General features: G+C 38.8%; 1 protein-coding gene across 2 annotated transcripts in view; it reads right to left on the bottom strand.

Moving 5' to 3' along the window:
- Nucleotides 1-15191: 15191 nt before the first annotated feature.
- Nucleotides 15192-24267, bottom strand: part of NECTIN3 (nectin cell adhesion molecule 3) — a 60483-nt gene continuing 51407 nt past the window's right edge. Inside the window, exons 8-9 of one of the 2 annotated variants that reach the window (XM_031613211.2) lie at nucleotides 18903-18965; nucleotides 15192-18358 (exon numbers count right to left, since the gene is read on the bottom strand). In XM_031613211.2, coding sequence (XP_031469071.2) covers nucleotides 18182-18358; nucleotides 18903-18965 — 240 coding nt within the window. In that variant the 3' untranslated portion in view covers nucleotides 15192-18181. The remainder of the gene's footprint in view (nucleotides 18359-18902; nucleotides 18966-24267) is intronic. The other variant, XM_090152078.1, reaches the window with a different exon arrangement.

The raw sequence follows: 24267 nt of genomic DNA, 5'->3' as shown, positions 1-24267 counted from the left end.
AATAGATATTTCATTTTTAAATGTATTGATTTCTGTAATGTTTAGTCAGATTGGCAAATATGCATTTGATAGAGTAAACTGTGCATTTTTTTTTTTTTTATGTTCTAGCCTCTTGCTCCTTACTGCTTGCACAGGGACACTCTTGCACCCACTAGTACATAGGAAACATCAGTTTATCATTCCAGCCTCCTCCCTCTATTTACCAGTTGACCCAGCAGCTCAGCTGCTCCTACCCTTAACCAGCTTGTATTTGGATTTTGTTTCTTCCAGCATTTTTGCTTTAATTTTAGTATCTTTCTTGCTCTTTATCCTGAGGCCATCAGGTTTTGTGTGACTGATCATTAGCAGCCGCAATTATCTGTGACCTACAGCTGATTAAGACCTATGGCTAGACCTCATCACTGACACTAGAGATCTGCTCTCTAGATTCAGTGCTCCTTCTGTATGTTTAAGCCATACCAAAGTCAGCAACTCCTCTTTCCCATGCACTGCCTTCACTCATGGCTGTACACCAGACACTCTGAGACATGCTCTGAGGTTGGGAAGTCTCAGAAAGGTGTCTTCATGCCTCTCTCCCACTAATGGTAAAAATGAGATAGAGAAGGACCTTCCACAGATTAAAAAAAAAGAACATGTCTACAGCAAGTGGACAAACCCTGGCAATAGTACAGATTGAACAGGTAAAATGTGCTTAGCATGAAGTCAGAGTTATTTGCCAGATTAATCACTGTAAGAGACAGCAGGATTTTACTGACATTGTCATACTGTAAACAAATTTTATTACAGTCCTCCACATATTCCAACAGCTGTGTTAGCATGCCCTGGGTAGCAGACTTCAGATTTTTCAATTTCTTTGCACCTTTTATATTTTGATTTGTTTAAATCTCTTGATCTGATTATTGAGTCATGCCAATAGTCATCTGCATATTATAAGTGATCAGCATATTCCAATTAGAGACAGTAGCTTATGAGTACGTTTAGTTGACTGGAATCCTTTTGGGCCTGTCAGCAAAAGCCACTTGGAAAAAAAAACCTTTACAATGTCTAATTTGGTGTTATTGATCTGTAAATGCAAGAGATGAAACACTGCTGGAAAACTTCCACAAGATTATGTCAACACACAGTGGGAGCATTAAAACAATCATTTTTAAAGAAGCCAGACACAGTGATTCACCCTCTTCAAGATGTGCCTGGACTTTGGAATGACTTATGATTTTCGTATTATTTACTTGAACTGAAAAGCTTTACTTTCTCCCCAAAAAGTTAGTTTTAAGGTTTAAGAGGAAAATTCATCTTGGCCAGAGCATCAGCTCACTGACTAGTTTAAGCGCCCAGCTCTATTTGACTTCATAATCACACAGGGAACCCGCACGCATGAACACTAAGATCTACATTTCTGGCAACTTGCTCCATGCTGCAATTTGTTCCAGATATAACTTCAGAATAGAGATCAGTCACAGCAGCCTCCGGGCTCCGCAGTCACCGGCACATGTGGCCAACAGCCTGTGACAAGATTGGAGTGACATTGCAGCAGTGGAAGCTGTGGCATGCAGGGAGAGGCAGCCGCCTCCAGCTTTCAGCCTGCTCTGAGCCTGGGTCAGGGGGCACACATTGCTGGTCACCTGCTGAGCTGCATTTTGCCTCTCTGATCCAACAGCTTCCTGTGTTGCTTACAGGCATGCTTCACCTACAGCTACCTGACCAAAAAAAAAGCCACTAACCGCGGGTAGAAGCTGTTTCAAGATGCTTTTATGCCACTATAATTTTCCCCCCCTATGAAGTTCTACCAGGGTATCATTTTCTTCTCATCTGAGATAGAAAATATATCACCTTGCTATCTATTTATGTTATTTAAATGGGAATTCAATCAGAATTATATAAATGAACCCTCTACACATAAGCCCCATACTAACAGGTACCTCGAGAGCGCTGGTAAAATTTTACAGACAGCATCACCTTTCCCAATAGGGCAGGGAGTCTTCAGAAAAACAGTAGGAAATCTGAAATACCTTATTTTTGACAGAATGCTTTTGATGCTATTGATTATTAAAGTCTTCATTTCAACTCCTACTCATGCAACAGAATATATTGCTAGCTAGCTTACTGGCTGTAACCCCATCTACAAGCATGCCAGGCAGCCCAATACCACAGCAGGGGCTATTTCAGCCCCTACACCAGCATGGGCTGTCAGTCCAGGCCAGCTGGCCTCCCTCAGACCCACATTCTAAGCCCACTGGGGTTGTGAACATGTCCAACCATTAGTCACACTCAATCAGTGGCTCAGGAACAAGGAGAGCATTGAGCCTGCTGCTTTTCTCCATTTTCCTGCCCACGCCCTAACACTGACATTTAAGCTAGTCTTGTCCTCGTCTTTGGTGGCAGAAGTTTGCAGCAGGGTAATGAAAAAAGGTGCAGCCCATTCTTAGGCCAAGGAAATGGAAATAGAACTGACATTGCAGATCACGGGTATACGTATGTAACACATTATATTAATGATAGGAAATAGATTTAGGAACAGGAACTTAAGCTATCACGATAATGTTTAAATACACATTGAGAAAAGCAAGGAAAACAATAAATGCACTTATTTCCACTCATAAACAAGCAGAAAACTAGAAAGCAGGCTCAGAATTTCAATCAAAAACCATGAGGGCAACCTCATGGTAATTAAACACTAGACAGCAGGATTCACAACAGTAACATCAGTTTTAACTTAAGATTCTCCTGTTACTCATTTGCTCATTATAATAAGCCACACAAGGGTGAGTTTCTGGATATCTGGTTTGATACTTCATAGCTATCCCTTCTGACACTTCTACGCTACCATCATGATCACTCCACAAGATTGATGCACAAGAATTCAGCAGGGCCTCAGCCTTGTGCATGATCCAACAGTTCCATTCTGACTCCAAGTCCATTACTCTTCTGTGCTATGTTTTCTGCTCAGTCTCCAACCTGTGGGACAGTCTCCAACATGTGGGACAGAGGAACACACTCTTCCAAAACATCCCCCCTCCCAGGAAGAACACATTGTTGGACACTGAAAGTCTGATTAGTTGCTCAAAGTGAACAAAAGACAGGTTCCTTATTGAATACATGGCAGCATAGGACTTCAAATGAGCATGTAAGTGCTGGAAGCGAATAAATCATTCGGCAGGAGAGGTGGTAATGTAATTCAGCTAAGATTTGTTTAAATTAAAAAGTCATAAGGAGACTATGGGAGAACTTCTTTGGAGGTGTACCAAAGCTACCTGCACACTTAACATATTGCACTGTTGCCACAGGTATCATCTGTGGGGTCCACCATATAACCATACAGAGCAATCACATACTTGGGTCTCTTGAGTTCTTAGCAGACCATCTTGCTAAGCTTTAGGAGAGATTACTGTTATAGGCCTACATAAATAAAACAGATTCATTTCTTTTGTATTTGTATGTTTTTCTTTTTATGTCAAATTCAGAGGTATTCAAATCCAACACGTATGCAGACAATGCATTATCTGTTGCCACTTTTGTCCTCTAAAGATCTTTTCTGTGATTTCCAGTGAGTATTAGCAGCTTCTTCACAGAGAATAAATCTGACCTGTCAACACATGCTTAGCTTTTCTGCCGCTCACTCAGAGTAAAGGAGCCAGAGTTTCCAGAAATTCAGAAATTTTTCAGAAAAGGAGTTCGGGGCTACCCACAAAAACTTTTTTTCTCTCCATTTCATGGTCTTGTTTCCACCTCACTTCTAATTGCATTTAGTACAATCCCCAGCATTTCCTGGCTAGATTTGCTTGCATACAGGAACAAAAAACCTGACAAATGACCAGATCAATGACGTTTGTTTACTTTGAGAAGCAGAACAGCTTTTAGTTGTTTAAAACTTACAAATAAGGAATATTTTCAAGTTCTAACAGAGATGTAGGTTCATTCCTGCCAGTTTAACTAGCTGAATTTAACTCTGTAGACATTTATTGCTGAAGCCCATGCTCCATTTCTTTCTACCAGTAATTACACGTCTCCCTGGAAGAAAGATTTTGAAGATTAGACATTCCAGTGACAGCGTCTGCTCTTTGAGAAGAAGTAGCAGTGAACTCCCTATGTTTATCTTATTGAGATGATTTTATATTGCTTAATTCTTGAGTGAATATGAATACAAGGCCTAACTTTCAACAGCTTAATATTTCAGATTGAACATGTCTAATACAGCCAAACAGGAGGATGCTGACAGACAGGTGATCCATCTCACAACAACAGCAACTCTTACTTAAATACTTTCACTACTTCCCATTAACTGGATTCAGCAGCCAAGTAACTGCAGTGCAGGCCTTTAACCCAGCTGAAAGTTACAGCCCCTTACAGTGTCAGAGTGAGCATAATTAATTAGTTGATTCATCTTCAGTTTCCTGACAGCAAGCAAGACTAACAGTTGGATTTCTTGCACTGAAGATGAAAATAACCAGGAGACTGGACCAGCTTTGTGCAGCTGAGTTAAAACTACAGCTTTTTCTTATGCAAGGTAACCAAATTGAGAGGAAGGAGAAGAAACTGACAGTTTGTTGAAGCAAGGAAGGGAGAAGAGTTTCAGTTTGGGTCTGAACACATGACAAGAAATAGAAACACAGGACAAAAGACTTAAGTTCTGAGTAGTCCCACAGAGTTAATCGCAATTGTGCTTGACAAAGACACGTGTCAGCAGTCTTACTTCACATCATACTACCATACGCAGCTGTAGGACTTCTTTTGGGTGAGGTAGTGCTTAGTATTCCCATTACTATTCTCAATGAGTAGCTCATCCAAAGGAGCCAATTCCTCACTCTGAACTCAGAGCGATGCAGGCAGCACAAAGGCTGCATTTTAACACCTCTAGGTAACAGGCCTCCCAACATTTCCACCTTGCTTGGAAGCCTCTGATCTATTTCACAGTCAGAAACATTCAACACTTCATATCCACAGATCAGCACAAGCACAACTTCAGCTTTCTTATATCTATTCATTTTCATTCCTTGCTGATTTGACTTGTAACTGTTCTTTAACTGCAAGCAGCCGCCTCTTGCAGATTAACTCCACTGTTATTTAGTCATCTGCATTCAAGTGTAGTGGCCATAGCTGAACTAACATAGAAGTGTTTCAATGACTCCAATAGCTTTTCACTAAGACACAAGCATCACCTTTTGTGTTGTACCAGAAATGGTTACTCCAGTATTTGAGCTCACTGCTACAGACAATAAGAAACAGTGACCCTGTGCAAATGAGCTCCCTTGGCAGGGTTCCCTTCGGCACTGCTTCAACAACTGGGCAAGTAAGCAGACAACTAGTAGAAAGAAGCATCTGCTGCTCTTTCTTTCAGTGTCAAAGCAATTTATTAGAAGTAAGATAACCTACAAATAGGAAGGTCTGCTGCTGTGCAAATGCCAGCTCTCCTCACACACCCCCGCAGCTGTACTTCGCTACAAACACACTCATTTCTCAAGCGTTAATACAATGAACATCCTTGAGAGAGCAGCTTTTTCCTCCCTAGTTCAAGCTGCTGGTCAATCCAGTCCAGTAATCTCATAGCCAGGTCTCCCCACTTCAAAGGAGGACAGAAGCAAAACAGGTTCGTTCAGGCCAGTCAATGCTCACGACGCTGAGCTCCCAGATGCAGCTTACCAGTGCCAAACATTGCAGCCTTCCTATAAACACTTTCCACACAGTCATAGTCTAATAAAGATATCTGCTCAAGATGCTCACCAGGAAGATATCCTCCTCCAAGGCCCGAATACTGTCCATACCAGCATTCCCTGCAGGTCCAAGGTAGACAACATCTCACTGCACACACAGTTTCCCTTCCCTACTACCTGCCCAAGGAGAACAGGAACACTGCCATACCCCCTCAAGGTGGGACCTGTTTTTCTCCTGGGTACAATCAGAAAGCTGAAGCAGGTCAACTCTGTAGCAACAAACATAGCTGAAGGCCAGGTAGATCTCATCAGGCTTTTACAAATTCACTTCTGAAATTGGAAATCAAACTTAAGCATCTGCAGAAATAAATCTTTGGCAAGTCTGGGTAAACTCTCAGTTTGCGCAGCACTTGAAAGAATGTTACTATTGTCATCCTTGACACTGTGAAGGACTTCTTAGATGCCTGATTAGTCTACTACTCAAAAATGAGCCTGGATGCTTGCTTTACAGGTTCTTCCATGCTACAAATCCTGGCCCAAGTAACTATAGAATAATTGATGCACTTCTTACAGAGGGGTGTAGGCACAGGGCATTTAAGCAGACCAAGGCAAGCATAGTACGTGCCTACTGAGGCTTATATGCAGTAAGGACATATCTCTGTGCTCTTCTAAGAGGCATTTCTGAATGTGATGCAAGAAATACTCTCTGCCCTTTTTGATGCTGACTGATGAGCTTATGTGTTCTGAGCTGCAGAGTACACCAAAAGGGCATCCCAAGTCCCCTCTGACACACTACTGATGTGCTGTTTGTGGCATCGCCCATCTCCCTCTTCCCTCAGCCACCAGAACAATGCAGGATATCTCTCATGCTTAATTGCTCTCCTTAACAACTACAGCTTGATTTTCAAAACCCAAACAACTTCATCTTCCCTGTCTCTAGCTTTTTGAGATTTCTGCTATGCTCTTGGTAAAATACTGATCAGTGACTTCATGCTAATAAGACACAATATCTCTAGAATTCACATTTCATATGCAGTCTCCTAAATTAACTTCTTTATGAATTTTGGAAACTGTTTTCAATCATTTCTATTAAAGGTGCACCCCTATTTAAGCACGTTAAAGGCTGCTACTTAATACTGCACTTCCTCAAATGACTTAGAGCTGGAAGACAGGACTCTTCTAAACAAAGTGAACACGGTAAAAATGAAAGATAAGGCAGAGATACATAGAAAGTCACAGGACAATCAGCAAGTTAGTTTCATTAAAGTACCATACTCAGCCAGTATCAAACAGTTAACATTTCTTACAAATCTTCAGCTAAATGGCTTGTGAACCAAGCACATACACATTTCTGGACGTAACTGAACCTTTCCCCCACTTGCCTGTTCTAACATCTGTACAAGAGGCAGCAGAAATCCAGTGTGGCTTGTTATTCGTACCTAGCCAGGCACGTGCATCCTGGGTTACATCCACTGTTGCCTTAGCTTCCACTTGTAACAGCTGATCAGACAGAACTACATTTTATTCAAGGAAATACTGGCTCCCTAAAAATGCCTATTCGAATTTAATGGTAACTGTTCTATATCCCAGGGGTATTATCAGTGTTGCAGTTGGATTTCTACAATTAATTAGTTCATCGTCTGCCCTTCACGATTACATGGCACTTCTCCATGGCAACATTGATTTATGTAGCTTAGTTCAACAAAGAGAAGAAATCCACAAACCATCAGATTTCAAATTTTCTGGCAGCAGCAGCAATGAGAGCACTCAAGCTGCAAATTTTAAGAGACATTAGCTGTTTTGCCTAACTTCTGCTGTGCTTCAGCAATTGCTGAAATTTGCATTGACCAGTGCTTAGCTGGCCCTTGTCTAGGGGGCTTGTAGCTGATTAGTCATCTGTTGGCTCATTTCAAACATACTAGAAAAACAGCTGAAATGAACAGCATAGGCTTTATAACAACCTGGGGTCCATCCTCATTTAATCAGATCTGGGCTACTACGAAGGCACCATTTATTCCTCACCGTGTTACAACAGGATTTGTTTGTTTTTAAGCTTCCCTGTTGCCTGGTTTAATCACGCCTCTAACACCTCCTACTCTGTAGTAATAAGAAATAACAGCATCTATGCCTTAGATTGTTTTCTAATATTGGAAGATCCCAAGACATTCCATACATTTTGTGAAATGCATTCAAGATATCTAATAACCTACCCAGCAATGAAATGTGGTGGACACCTCTGAGCTGCAAAAGTTGTGCTTAGCAGCGGATACTAGAACAGCCACAAAACATTAAGTGACACAGCAAAATCAGACAGAGCCACCACTACCAAACCTGAGCTGCAAAGAGTTTTTAATGCTCCAAATTTTAAGTTGCCAGTACTTTCTCATTTTTCAAAGAACCAAGGACACGTTTCACACGTTGATATTTTGTAAGGTGACAAAACCCCAGGACAGTCAGCAAATGAAGTTAGAATACTTAATACCATAAACAATCTTAAGTCCACTTTCAAACTCCTGTTTCATCTCTATTGTGCATTGACATTTCAATATGGGAATTCACAGCACTTGCTCAGTCTGTTTTAGGAGCAGTGGCAGAAACCTTGCTTTCTCCCCACCAAGATAATAAAGCCAGTGAATTCTCTCATATCCAGTGTGTTTGTCCACAACACATCTCTACCAGAAAAAAGCCTTCGGATCTCTGATCACTTTCCATTATCAATCCCACAAGACTCTCATAGTAGAAGCAGAGAAAGCACAGGTGACCAGAAGAACCTGGACAGGCTTGAGGTGGGCCCATGCCAACCTCATGAAGAGTAACAAGGCCAAGTCCTGTACTTGAGTCAGGGCAACCCTAAGTGCACACAAATGTTGGGCAGATAATGTCTTGAGAACAACCCTGAGGAAAAGGATTTGGATGTGTTGGTTGATGAAAGATTCAACCTGAGCCAGCAATGTATGCTTGCAGCCCAGAAGGCCAACTGTATCCTGGGTTGCATCAAAAGAAGTGTGACTGGCAGATCGAGGGAGGTGATTCTGCCCTTCTACTCCGCTCTCATGAGACTCCACCTGGAATACTGCATCCAGTTCTGGGGCCCAACACAGGAAGGACATGAAGCTGTTGGAGTACGTCCAGAGGACTATGAGGATGTTCAGAGGGTTAGATCACATCCCCTATGAGGACAGGATGAGGGAGTAGAGGCTCTTCAGCGTGGAGAAGAAAAGGCACTAAGGGGACATCACAGCAGCCTTCCAGTACCTGAAGGGGGCCTATGGGAAAGCTGGGAAGGGAGTTTTAATAAGGGCATGGAGCAACAGGGTGGGGAGAAATGGTTTTAAACTGGAAGAGGGTAGATTTAGACTAGATATTAGGAAGAAATTCTTTACTGTGAAGGTGGTGAGACACTGGAACAGGTTGCCCAGACGATTTGCAGATGCCACATCCCCTTCCTCCCAGAAGGCATTCAAGGCCAGGCTGGATGGGGCTTTGAGCAACCTGGTCTAGTGGGAGGTGTCCCTGACTATAGCAGAAGGTAGGTCTCTTCCAACCCAAACCATTCTATGATTCAGAAGACATGAACAGAACCTGGTGGCCCTGTGGCAGTCAAAGAAGAGTCAAAGTCCAACAAATTCAGGGCAAACTCAGATCACAGCAGTGCTCTGACGGCATCTATACACAGCTCCTCCTGTCCCCAAAACCTACAGGTCTGTACAGTGCTGGATAATCACTGCTCTTCACTCTACCTATAACATACAGAAATCCAGCATGGGTAAAAGGGAAAACTCATTTTAGCTCCACATTTAACAGTGCATAAAGTAACCTAGTGAGTTACAGTACAATAGGTTTCTGCTTTGTTGCATTCTATTTAGCTCTCACCCATAACCAACCAGAATTACCAGTTTCACATCCCTGTTGTCTGAAATAAATATTTTATGCTTTACCAACAAAAATAATTAGGCTTTTTAGAACAGCACAAAACCACTAACACACACCACAAAGCTATCAGTTAGGAAAATACAGGCAATTACATCTCCAGCAACACCCAACTTAAATTTGAGGTGTTCTGTTCAACTAGCAGATTTCAAAGTACTACTAATTGGTAGGATTTCAAGTGCAATAGATCACTTCCCTGCAGGACTTCCTGGTCACTCTGATGGAATTAATTTTATCCCAAAGTCTCAGTGTTCATACTATGCAACCTCCTCCAAGAAATACAGCATTTCAAGTAGTTAAAACCAAGTTAATTACTCTGCCAGCAACTAGAAACATGTACAATGCCACCGCGCATTGAAAAAGAACCACCCACAGCTAAGGAACCAAACTGTTTCCCACACATCTGAATGGACTGAAGAAGCAACTCTTTACATTTTTAATAAGCAACACTACTAGTTTATAGATGTTGGGTGTGAGATTTGATGGGAGTATTCTAAGAGATTTGAAAGCCTAAGAAACACTCAGGACAAAGAAGGAAAGGAAGGGTCAGGAGTTATGCATCTCTTAAGGTGGTTACATACGAAAATTAGGCATTATCAAAGAGCTCAACTTTAATCCAGCACAATGAAAGACAAGGAGGAAAATGGATGTTGCAGATGCACTGAAAGAATAACAAGAATTCCACAAAAGCTTCAAACTGACAACAAATTCATCATAAAATTAAGTAATATAGATTTACCAAATACACCTCTATAATGGAAATCAGAGATCCCTAGCCAGCAGACCTTTCAAGCATTGAGTCTTCCATTTAGAGCACTGAGCACTAAACCACAGCTTCACAGATGAAGCAATGTCAGCCCGTTAAGGTGAATATAAGACCAATGAGATGTGACAGCAGGGTACTTAATTTCATAGCCTGAGATATACCTCCAGTCTAATATTGAAGTTCTCAAGTACTCCATATGTTCCAGCAGATTTCAGTGTGACATTTTACACATACCCACTTAAGTTTCAGAATTCAAGCACTGTTAAAACATGGAAACAGTCTGCTAGGCTTTTCTGCAGCCTATTACCTACAACACAGTATGAAAGCATTTGAACTCTCTGGCATAGGTGTAGGTAAGTAGTGACCACATTTTCTACAGTTAAAAGATGTAGGAGCAGACAAAAAGATTCAGAAGTTGCAAGTAAGCACTCGGCAAGACTTGAGGCAGACACAGTGCAGCATTCAACAAATCTAATGTAAAAAAGTTGTCTATCCTCCAATTTCATTTACAGCTTAGGTCATTCAGCAGCATTAATTTGCCACTGTCAAGTCAGACAGCATTTTTCACCAGGTTCATAAATGTTACATAAGTTCAGTTTCTAGTAGAAATAAGTCTGTTAGGCATTAGGATACTTAATTGCTGATATATAACTAATTGTCGTCTTTCACCATCCACCACATTTACAAGCTTGTTTGCACTGCCAATTTTAGGCTGCCCTAGTAAAGTCTGGCAACTGCTTTTCCACAATTAGCATTACAAATGTGGTGGAAGCTTCTATATCAGATTGTATTGAGCTGCTTATTCCTAGAAGGAGATAGCACATAAGAACTTTGTCTTTCCTAGTAGGTCACAACCACAAAACAAAGTCTTGCATTTTCAGAAACTGCAGAATGGATCAGCAGCTAACAGAAAAACAATTTAAAATTACACTGTTCAGAAGCAGACCATGCTTTCCTCTTCCTTTAATTCCTTCTGAAGCCAACAACTCAGTATTTGTTAGCAAATCCCATCATGCTACCATCTGGGGTTGTTTGCCTTGAGAGGAAGGCGACAAGAAAGTGAGGTGGAGTGTGTGTAGAACACTGTTTCAAATTGTTTTGCTTTTTTTTTTAATTAGACTTGCCATACATGAAGAACTGGTCTACATCCTGACAAATAGTAAGCAGTATCTTCTCAGTCATAACCCTCAACATGACTTCATTTTCCACGAGCCCTAAATCTGAGTGCTCCACTGATTCAGAGGACAAAAATCCATCATGCTTTAATCCAATACAGATGACATCAAATTCTTCCAACAGAGAAGGACAATTGCAGGACATCAGATAGAATTCATTATAACAGACTGCTGCATCTTATTAACACCTTTCCCTTCTAGCTCCAAACACAACAGTCACAGGAACACCTTCCTGAAAACTGAAGATGTTAGTCCTCTAAGAAGTGTTTATTAGATTCATTACCCAATAGAAGCCACTGATAAAAGCAAGATAAAAGCAAATGACCAGTTAGATTCTTATGTTGTCAGTATCATTACTAGAAGTTAGCCTTTGTTACAAAATATATGGCAACTCACTGAAGTGATTCTGTCCTTACATGGAATTTATGGAGAAACACGATTAAGTCTTCCACTTCATATGAGAGACTTTTTAAAAATCTAGGTCAAAGTTTAGTGATGATTACCTTTCTTAGCTATGTGCAGAGCACAGATGTATTAAACTGAGTACACAGTAGGATTCAGTTCTTCAGAATAGAAACTTTTATCTTGAGCCACATCTTCACAAAATACATGAACTAAGATGAAGTTGGCCTTTACAGAAAAGTATTTGTCAGTGCTGATGAGTAACAACCTGAGCATGAGCCAGCAGAGTGCCCTTGCAGCAATGAAGACTAACTGCCCACTGGACAGCGTTAGGAAGACTGTAGCCAGCAGGTCAAAGGAAACGATTACTTTCCTAGTTGAAATTTGTGAAGTCTCACTGCGTGCCTTAGCAGTCCCAGTGCAAGGGGGAGGTGGCCCAACAGGAATGATTCCCAGGGAGAGCCACAGAGGTCAAGGGCTGGAGCACGTGATATACAGGGAACAGCTAAGGGCTTGGGGCTGTTCAGGAAAGCTACCTTAGGGGTGGGTTATAGCAATGATAGATTAAATCTTTACATAAGCAGTTTTGCACTGTACAAGAAGCAACAGAAGCTATAAGTCTCATTACATTTAAGAAGGCATTTTTTTCTGCTATGACAGCAGTCAAACACCAGAACAGGTTGTACGGGGCCTGTAAAACTGCCATCCTTGCAATTGCTCCAAGCTCTACTGAACAAAGCTCTGAACAACTTGATGCAATTCCGATGACTGCCCTGACTCAAACGGATAGTTAGACTAGATCATCACCAGTTATTCCTCCCATTTTAAGTTATTCGTATAATTTATAAACCTGTAAACTTGGTCATTAGGAAGGTTTCTTCTTCCATTTGAATTATTTCTATTTCTAGAAAAGCCTTTATGACAACCAGTGCTATTACAGTATTAAGAATTAAACCAAATTCTCCTCACCTGTTTCATTTCATTTATTTTTAAAGCTGGAACTTTTCACACAACCATTATCTTCCAGCAACATTTTTCAGTAAGAAAAGAATCTTTGAAGCTTCCATTGCACGTAGTTACAGAGGAAACTAGATCTGCAGACTAATTGCAAAGACCACTGCAATATTTTCAGCTGCTGGATGTACCCCGATTCTGATGCAAAAGACTTTTTTCAAAATACACTTTTTCCTAAATTCACCCTTGCATCCTAAAGTGCATGTCCCACAACAGAAAATGGAGAGAAGTGGAACTATCACCATATATATGATTAAGGAGACATCTGTTCTCCGTCTAGACTATTACTATCATTTATTACTAAAAATCTCGTGAAACAAAACTCAGAATAATGTCCAGCTTATTACAAAAAATCACAGCTGAACTACATTCGAGACAACTATTAAAGGAAAAAAAGATGTGTAACAATATTGACAAAGAACAAATTTGAATCAGGACAGAAATAAAACAAATTTGTTCCCCTTCCAGGATATTTTTTTCTTGTTATCTGCAGGAGAACAAGAAAATGCAGGATTAGAACAGGATCTTGACTGAGATGCAACAATGCTTCACTTAACAACTAAACAACCATGTATCTTCAGACTTCCCAAAGGCTAAAAGGAAGCCTAGGTTTCCTTGGAACAATGTCAAATTGCTTCCAGGCACATTACAATTTCATTTATCTTTTTTCAAAGGGTCACAGCTCAAGAAACAGTGTGTTTCCATTTCTTCTGTCCCAATCAATGTCACAGTACACGCAGTGTTCTCTCTTAAATAGCAAATAACCAAAAAGCAGGGAGAAGTTATTCTTAAGGACATGAAAATCACTTGAAAGGATGCAGCTGTCAAGACATCACAATGGTCATAACATTTTTTTTTTATTACTCAATGTATCCTGTAACCAGCTGTACAAATTGAACACCACTCAGCAGTTATATTGGAATTGCAGACCTAATAAGTGTATTAGCAGTGACAACTTACCTGTCAGTAACCTTCAGCTTTCTTTAACTGTTCAGTCCTGCTAGGAAGACACTGTCTTAATATTTATTGTTTCAACTGAAGATGAAATAATATTACTGGTAGAGCAATTAGCCATATGCGTTTGCTTCAAGTTTTATGAACAAAAAAAGCATTTTAATAACAGCAGAACAAATCAGGCAAAAACAAAACAAAGGTGTTTCTGGTAACTTTGTTTGTATCAGAGATTTAAGATTAGGGATTAACTAGAAGAAAAACATCATCACTGTCAGGGTACCAAGCATGCAGAGTTAATATATTAAATTGTAATAAACAACATATTAGGCTGAATTCCATCTCTTATCCCTTGACCAGCTCTCTTTGGTTACTAACCTTTTGGAATTCCATTCTTATAGAAAAGCTGGTCTTGATCCGTGTGTCTGTATAAATATCCATAAGTTTTCACTCACCTGCGCTAAAACAAGTGTGTAGTTATTCTGATATAAGAGGCCAGCACGTGGGAAGAAAAACAGAAGGCATATTCTGTTACCTTATGGGAACACTCAGTAATTAAAACAATTATTTGAAAGGTTTCAATTATACCTCTAATGAGGAAAGTCTGTTCATGTTTTAATTATTTACTGATGCAAATCAGAGCAACAAAACAAGCTCTTCAACAGAACTAAAACAACCCTGAGAGAGCAAGCACTACCCAAGTGCACAGTCCTCAACAATTACTACTCTCTAGCCTCACTTCATTCCTCCAGTAAGAAGTAGAAGCACCTCAGGTAGCCTCAGACTGGGCTTTCAACACTTGTATGGAAGCTTCTATCAGCTTCCTATTTGGTCAGCTGTGTGGGTTTCCTCCCACTTTATTTTCCACAGTGATGCAAAATATGGTATCTTCAGAAAATATGAGGTACGCAATCAAGTCCAAATCAACTGTCATCCCAAAGTCAGTGGTTATGCACTCAGTCAAGAATCATCAAGTGATTTACATGCTCACACATTATCACACTTAGACACACGCAACAAACAAAACTGTTAAATGCACAGATGTATAGAGAATACAAAACTCACTAAATAGACTTGAGGATCAAAATTGAGTTTACACAAACTCCTATTAAATAAAACAAATGCTGACAAAGCATTCGCTTTCATATCCACCACTGATATTCACAAGTGGTACTGCTAGAAAAGTCATAAGATTCAACTACACAACCAGAGACGAAGAAACACATCATGCCAAGAAACTGGCTGCATTTTTAACAACTTAATCTTAAATGTAAACAACAATAAAAGCCTTTATTTTGTATATTTTTTATTTAAGCCATAATCCAAAATACAAACATTTGAATATGTACAAAAATAAGACATTTTCTAGACCTTAAAAAGGCAGAAACTTCTAAGTGTGCAACTTCTGTGCAAAATCCTACCTATTTATACTCTCATATTTAAAGAGCTCTATGCAATATCTCCACCCCAGAACATCTAGCCACACACAAAACTGTAGGCAACATCTCAGAATACTTATTCTAAATATCCCTGAATGGATTACAAAAAGAAGTCCTCACAGATAATAACCACAGTAATGTATTTTCCTGACTACTTTAGGGAAAAGTACATGCTAACAGGCAGCTTGCAAGACTTTCTATAAGTTCCCCCCACCCAGACCCCCCCCAAATAACTTGAGCAACACAGGCAGACTACATCTTTCTTAAGGATACTCTCACATTCTTAGTATTCTTTTCAAATAAAATTAAAAATTTTGTTGATAACATTATTCTTCCCCTCACCCCACCGTTTCAAACTCTTCATAACAAAATACTTGCAAACAAGAAATAAAGTGTAAGTTCAGAATTCCAGTCTGTGAACACAATAGGAAGTTATCATCAATATGATGCTCAGAGCATCATATTGAGCTAACAAATTTAGTGTAAGCATTACTATAATACAAGTTTTGAACCACCTGTAATGCATATTCAAGACACTTTCATATCAAGTTTTGCTCAGTGATATTTGTCTAATATCAAAAAACAACTGACAATGGAAAAATTTGTGGATGCAGAAGACCTTATTCAAGTCCCAAACATAGCAGGTTTCAAGTTGAGAATAGTTGTTCAGAATTCAAATGAGCATGCTCATTAGTCCGTAACAGCAAGTTTTCAAGTGGTTCAAAACAGCTCCCAAACATCATCTTCACCAACAATTTACTCCACCACTCCTTTAGCTATCAACTTGGCATCTGATATGGAAGTTTGTATGAAGTAGAGGTCCGCCACTGAATTCTTCCGTGCAGAAAAAAATTGCACCCACTGACATCCATTGATGCTTACTGAACATTTAATGGAGACCAAACAGTGGATGTGAGCACAGTGAGGTGCTAGGTGGTATGTTTCTGCAGTGGCCACAACATGAAAGACAAGCCACATTCCAGACAAACATGCACAGCTGCCACACCATGAAATGATGAATGCTTCCATTAACACATCCATTAGCTCATCCCTGCTAATTAGCTAATGGTGATGACTGTTGACAAGTGTTTTGTAGCTGAGAATTTGCTTTATCAAATAGTGTTGTTCTGCTCTTTTTATCTGTCTTAGTTCCCATGGAAATTAATGGGAAACATTTCTCAATAAGCAGCTTGCTTTTGCATAAGTTGCTCCAAAAGTAAAGAATGAACATCCAGTTCCAGAACATGAACATCTAAGCCATCAGCTTCTAGCTGCTTCCTGTAACAAACTAGACATATTTACCTAATGCTATTGTAATTAGTGATGTCATTAACTTCACTATAATGGAGATGAATACAAGTTTCATAAAAGCATTCTGCTCACAGCATATTTAACTATACCTATCAGCTTTCAATTCTATTGTTTCTACAATGGTGACTCTTTCCTGTCTTAATTTCGAATGTCTTCAAGAAAAAACCACAAATATTACAGAAGCAATGTTCAATCTGTTACAACAATTAGTTCAGAAAGAGACATAATTAATGTTGTCTTAAAGTAATCTGACTGAAAAATCATTGTTCTGTACTTATGTGCAAGTTTGAGTAATTCCAGTCAGCAAGACGAAGTATTTTAAAACAGCAACAATAAGTAGTCCCATGAGCTCATTTTGGCATTAATACAAATATACACTTTTTTACTTGCAGAATATTTGTTTTACTGTGAAAGTTTTTGTTTTTGTTTTCCTTCCCCTCTCTATGAAGATCCTGAGCAAGTTTTTTCAACCATTACCCACAATGATAAAAATTTATCTGGAATAATGTTAGCACTGGAGGCATCAGGACATTCAGCAGTTATTTCATAGTACTGGCTAAGATTAGAAAATGGTGCTGGAAACTTGAAGACTACTAAAGCTCTCCTTATCTTGCTAAGACGTGAGAATGCCTCATGGCAGTAGTTTTACCACAAAGAGCATAAAATGTATTAACTGCCAAGGAAGAAGAAACTCCACAACACTTCACTGAGGAAGAAGGCTAAGTAGTAATTTGTAGTTAAGATGCATTTAAACGTAAGACGCTTTCAGACAGTTTTATCTACTAATCCTTGTCCAGCAAATAAATTTCATATAGACCTACCTGAACCTATAATGAAGAAGTACATCGATTCACAGCCAAGATCCAAATAAAAAGGAGAAAAGCTTCTGATGATGTAAGGAAATTGCATCTATTTTTACAAGGTGAGAAGACACCTAACATTTTATAAAACAGTAATTTAGTACTTGAGAGGTAGTTTAGTTGCTCATTTGACTCAAAGAGGTAGAGGCAGTGGAGAAACCGGTTGCTAAGGCTAGTCAAAATGGTAACTATCTCAAGTTTTCTAAGATGCAAAGGAATTGATTCACAGCCTGAGACTACTCATGTCACCACGGATCCAATTCCCTTGACAGTATTTACCTTACTTATGTAAAAGTTAGTAATTTCAAAATATCCATTTAAAGGGAAAACATTCCCTATGGAATCATATATAACAAGGGCAGCACATTTTGTTGTCTGTCAACTAACTGAACTGTAGATAATACTTCTTAAGCCTATAAAGGATAAATAATAAAGCCAGATAGCTCTCTCCTCTTTTGGCAGGTTGACATTGTGCTGTAACTACTAAAATACATACAAAACACTAGAAGCAAGATTAAGTCACAAATTCCATAAGGTTTACTTATACAGAACTGCCATGCAATTTCTTCCCACAGGAAAAAGAAAAGCAATTGTTTTAGAAATGGAAGCCAACAAGACTTATTGGTCCTATGGTCAGTAAATATGCAAAACCTCATATCTTAAAGCTAGCATCAGTATACATAAATCATACATAGTGCTCCCTTGGATTGATGTAGACTCTTCCAGGTCCGGAGTTTTGAGGGTGTCCGCTGTTCCAATTTTTGTAGTATGTCTGCTGATAAACAGGGTACATATGCTGAAGACACTGTTGTTCCTGTAGCTCTTCAGCCTCACAGATAAGTTGCCTTTCATTCACAGCTTTCTAAGCACACACAAGAAGTAATCAGTTTTATAGTTCATGTATAGAGATCACAGTACTTAATGTTGTTAGTTTTAATGAAAATGAAGACAGTATGATCTCCAAAACAATCCTAAAAATTCAGAAGCATGAACTTAAGAACTCCAACCACTAAGACTGTTAGATGACAAAAAAATGTTAGTAACTATTTAGTTGATGTCAAAATATGTTTCAAATGACAAATTCTAACTCTAATTCAAAACACAGAATTATGAAAGCATCTGTCAAACATTCCTGTATTTTGTTATGTTTTTTTCTCCTCAAACAAGAACTTGGAAGTTCTGATGTTCATGCATTTGAATTAGTCAGCAAAACTAGGACATACCGGATATTGAAGTGATACTGACCCATTCCACTGAGGGATAGCAGATCCATGTACCCAATAGTTACTGACTAGGATGGCCAAATATTTTGTTTTTCCTAGCAGGAAATATCTTCCTACCCTTATTTTAAGAAACATGATGAAATCAAGGCTTTGATCAAGAATTCAAGCTATCTGAATATTTACCATGTGCTGCAAGTTTCCAGTATCTTTCTCTCCATACTGACTTTGCAAAGCAAGATGTTCTTTCTGGAAAAAAACAAGTTATAGTGGAAGCAAGTCAAACCCAACACTGCAGAACAGATTCATTTTACACAAAAAAACACTACTAATCACAAAACGCATTCTGTGTTGCAAAGTGTCTTAACTGACCGCCTTTTAAAATACTTTTTACCAACTCTTCCTGGTGGGAAGCAGAATGCTATTGTCAGTTTAGAAATGTTGTTTTCACGTATTTTATTTTTACTTTCAACACAAGCATGTTGAAGAAATTAAAAAGCTTTAATTTATGACATCGATCTTAGACAAAATAGGTTAAAGTGAAATTCAAAGCATGGTAAAGTTTCCACAGCTATATGGATTAATGCTGAGTTTGAGAACACACAAGTAGTTAACAGAAAAGCAATTTAACTGTATACTACTGAAAGTAGAAGGGAACAACATATTTGCTTCTCAACTTGATGAAATTAAGTAGAGCCTTCACTTCAGAAAAATACAGTTTTCTAGTGGCAGTATCCCAAATTAAATTGTTTTTTGCCTTGTTGATTAAATCAGCATAAATATATTTGTAGCTCATCTACTTAAGTTTGTTTTGCTGATTAGTTTTCCTATTGGCAGTCCATGCTGCCTAGATCTTTTCCTATGATTTTGTTCCACAAAGCCAAAACTTGCCTCTTAAAGTCTGTCTTCAAATTATTATGTGCTTGGAATTGCCCACACCCAGCCGCAGGACCTTGTACTTGGCCTTGCTGAACTTCATGAGGTTGGCACAGGCCCACATCTCAAGCCTGTCCAGGTCCCTCTGGATGGCATCCCTTCTCTCTAACCATATGCAGAAGTAATAACTTCTCTAACTCAAGGGCCCTCTGCTTAATTAAACTAACCAGTCCTTTGGAACACTGGTAATGCAACAGAAGAATACTCACAACTTTGTCCACCTGACGGGGTCTGATTTGATCACTTGTCCTACTTTCAAAAGTAGCTAGAATCAATTCTGCAATTCTGCCCTTCATTGGTTGAAGAACAGCATCATGACCAAGATTAACACAGTTGTTTTTTTTTTTTTTTACAGACAGCTTAACACTGAAGTTCCCAAGTTCATCAGCACCCCAAAGATATTACAGCAATAAAGCAGTCTTAAAACTTACATCAATCTACTGATCAAAGACTTGGATAATTACTATCCTATCCAACAGTTTTCTCCAAGATAAGCAATGAAAATAGAATTTCTCTGATAGCAAACAGTTATTGCTCTCTGCCCCACTTATATCTCATACATTTCATAACACAACTGTTACTGCATGTACTAGGGGCTTTGTGTCTGGTTGTTTTGATATTTTCAGATGCAACATACATAGCAAACAAACATTAGAGTAAGCAAGCCTCGTGATTTAAGCATACCTGCTAGCAGACAGAACAAAAGTATTAATAGTTACACAAGCATAAAAAATGCTAAAACAAAGATTTTACACCTGACCATTAGAATATTTAATAGGGGATAAATAACGTCTTAAAGACTGAAGATGTAACAATGGTAGAAAATACTATTTTAGTAAGTTCCTGAGTTGTCATACTGCTTTTGAAACAGATGGTGATTATTACTACTGCTGATACCGTAAGTAGGACATAATTGTGGTTTATGTGTGTGTTACATATTAATGATAACTAAAACCATAATGAAGTACGTATACACTCCATAACAAGCTATGCTTAAATTCACCTACATATCTGAAGAAAAAGCTAAATGCAACTAGCTCATTATCAAAAATAAACAGCATATGATTAACACGCACATATAGAGCAAGTAAAAGTTACTGGTATCATCTATTATTAGAAAACCAGCACTACAGGCAGTGATATAGCAAGCTCTTGAAAACAAATTAGAAAATTATGATAGAAGTGAACTTCCAGAGCTCCTCCAGACATTTGGTTCAAGTATAATCACCTATATCTTGCCTGAACAGCTAGTGGAGATGCTATTCAAAACCTGCTTGGACTACAAGCAATGTTCCTACGGTGGGCTATCTTATTTTTCTATTTGCAAGCTTTCTTAATATTTAAGCACATTTCTGCAAATACATATTTTTTGTCTTAATCAACAGGCAGAGAACAGATTCTTCCATTCTATGTAATCCTTCGTCACTTTGTAAGAGAAAAAACATCTGCCCTTCTATATTTCCTCTCAGAACGGTAAACCATTTTTTATTCAGTCATTACTCATTTTGCTTCAAGCACCGATCATGCTAAACAATGCTCAAGTGCCTTACATAACTTCTGATGTGCTCAGTGCTTAAAGGAAAAATTTGCTCGCATCTCAGAAGTGAAACTAGATTAGATTCAGCAGATATGAATGAATTTATCTGAACAACTCAGCACAGATACAGCAAGAAACAAGAGGCATCTGCATGGTCTTGATGTCTCACCCATGCTAAGTCTTGTAACTTCTACCATTAAAATCATAATCCAGTAGCAGCACTTCTCACAGAAATTGTTCCACCCCACTCTAAAACTTAAACCTTACTCTGCAAAGCTCAAGATGAACATTCATTTTACTCTTGCAGTCATTTTCTAAAGAATCAACCCTCTGTCAACCTCTGGGGTTGTTCTGGAAAAGAATCATTATGTCTTCCAGCAGTCTTACTATGTGGTGTAAAGAAGACAAGTAAAGGGAGATTTCTTTGTAGTAACAACTAATTTGTCACTGAAAGCTATGTAAACTTGGCAAATTTATTCAGAAAATAGACAACTCTGCACCTTATGTCTACTTGCTTTAGTTCAAGTCTGTCACTAGTCCATTTAACAGCTTCACCATTCTTTGGCCATCAGCAATCTCAAGGGGACCAAGCAGGCAAACAGCTGAAAAACATTACTGGAACATGGAATAGGCTATGAGACCAAAGGCACCAGAATGTAGCTTGAGGTTATGTAGTCAATGGCCTGAGAGAGAGAAAGGTCTTGAAAAGTGAAACTTTGTGGACAACCAGAGCACAGTCTTAGTAATTATAGGATTAAATGACAAAAAGAAAGAAACAGCTGACAAAGATATGGTGCCTGTAATTACCTCCACAGGACAATGGCAACTGCACTGCATTGGGAGCAAAAGAATCATTAAAGAAATCAAACCTAACAAATAACCATCAAATTATATAATTTCTATAAAGGGGTGCACTGCAAAACAAAATACAAAGAGGCTATAACTGTGTACTGTTCATAAAAAACTACTTAGTTGGATACAGCTTCTTCTTCACAACTTCAAGTCAAATAGTTCACTGTTGTTAGCACCTGCCTATGAGAGCTGCTCTGAAAGTGATGTCTCCTACATTATTATGTTGCCCCATTGCATCAGAAGTGGGGGTTAACCACGTGGCAGCAGATACTGAACCTTCCTGCCAAGATTCCATTATACGTGTTGCTGTGTGACAGATGGCAGCAGAGGGGCAGTCTGACGAAATGGCATCCAACATAGTGCATATGAAGCAAAGATGTGTCACTGAATTCCTCCATGTGGAAAAAACAGCACTCTTTGACATTCACTGACACTTGCTGAACATTGATGGAGACCAAACAGTGAATCTGAGCAGAGTGAGGTAGAGGGTGGAGGGTGGTGTTTCTGCAGTGGCAACAGCAAGTCACCTCTGCTAGTACCTATTTTGACAGGATAGGCACACAGGCTCTTGTTCATTGCAAGCAAAAAAATGCATAGCTACTGGTGCTGCCTATGTTGAAAGAATAGTATTTTGTAGTGAAGAATTTGCTCTATCAAGTAGTGTTATTGTGCTCTGTTGCAGTTTCCATGGCAATAAATAGGAGTCACTGTTCAGAGCAGGCTATGTACATACACAAGTTCAAAAATATTTCCATGAAGTTACTCATTACAGCACTGATCAGCTTAAACACAGTGTTCATAGAAAGTTAGAGTTTGGACTAAGAAAAAGAGTCTAGGTCTAAAAATGCCTGGTTTATCCCTAAAAAAAGGAACAAAAGCACAAAAAAGGAGAGGAACACTTTATTCTGAAGAGGAACATACAAGAAACTTCCAAACAGAAACAGCTGAACTAAGACTTAACTTAGAATACATTTTCAAGCAAAATGCCACTTCTCATCTGGTGTATTTTTATATACTTACCTTTAACTTGAGTGTATCTGGGAGACAGAGTTCTAGTATTTTAGTAACAAACGCTTATTTGCCCCTTTTCTGTGCTTCACCAAATACACTGCACACGTTACAGAGAATGCATTTGCCCACATATTTAAGTCCCATGGAACCCCATTCTTCAAACATTTACAGATTTAAAATATAACAAGTGATACAGAGTATCCAGAAGTTATTCCATTTTTTCTTTTCTCTCTCAATCTTAGGTTTACAAAAATAAAACCTGTAATACCCTTCTAAGCAAGCAATTCAATTCTCTATTATTTCCACGTTTAGTGGAAATCACTCCTTCAGTGATATATGATATTTTAGTGGTATCATTTCTCCTTATTAAGTTATTTTGAGCTACTTAACTTATAACCTTATCTGCAAATACATGGTGAAACAAGCTGAAAAATCTCATGCTTTTTTCCCCTATTCCTTCACTATTCTTTTCCACTGTCTTCACAGACCTATTTTTTCCCCAAACTTTTGTCAAGTTTCCTGCTTTGTATTTCCTATTAACTCTTCCCTTCCCACCACTGCAAAGTCATACTTCTTTTAAACTTAAATTCTCAGATTGTAATCCATGGTTTAATGCAAACTATTATTTACTGCTAACTAAGAAATGCAGTGTTCTCTCATGTTAGTGCTAACAACAGGAATTCACCATATAAAGAGTGGTTCTAGGAGGAGAAAAAAATTCATGTGCCCTAGAATTTCTACCAACAGTGGATTTAGACATGACTGAGGCTAAATCTATGAAGCCAGAACAGAAAGTTCCACTGGAATCATTTATTCAGTTGAAATCATTGACAGAGGAAATACTCTCAAAGGGCAAGAAAACAACACTTACTACAAGAGACTGGAATTCCACATGTTACTGCCATGGAGCAAGTGACAATTCAGAATCATATTCTGTCAAAGGAAACAAGTGCTGATCTACCCAACAGTGCTTGCATACAGAAGTACACAACATATCTGGTGCTTTAAGCTCTTCTATGTACACTAGCTTCCATTTGCCTACCTTCATGTATTTCAGTGTTTCATAAGAGCACTGAATTTTACTCTAATTGTACTCTCTCAAACAGTCCTTTAAAGAACTAAACCAATTATCTCACTAACATCTTCATCTTGCACTTCTCTACCCCTCATCCTTTTTGATTTAGATTATAAAGATGTCCTTTCTAATCCCAACAA

Source organism: Phasianus colchicus, chromosome 1, assembly GCF_987193195.1.
Source record: "Phasianus colchicus chromosome 1, bPhaCol1.hap1.1, whole genome shotgun sequence".
In the NCBI taxonomy this organism is placed as follows: Eukaryota; Metazoa; Chordata; class Aves; order Galliformes; family Phasianidae; genus Phasianus; species Phasianus colchicus.
The sequence above is the reverse complement of the archived record's forward strand: the minus strand, read 5'-3'. Positions and strand labels throughout refer to the sequence as shown.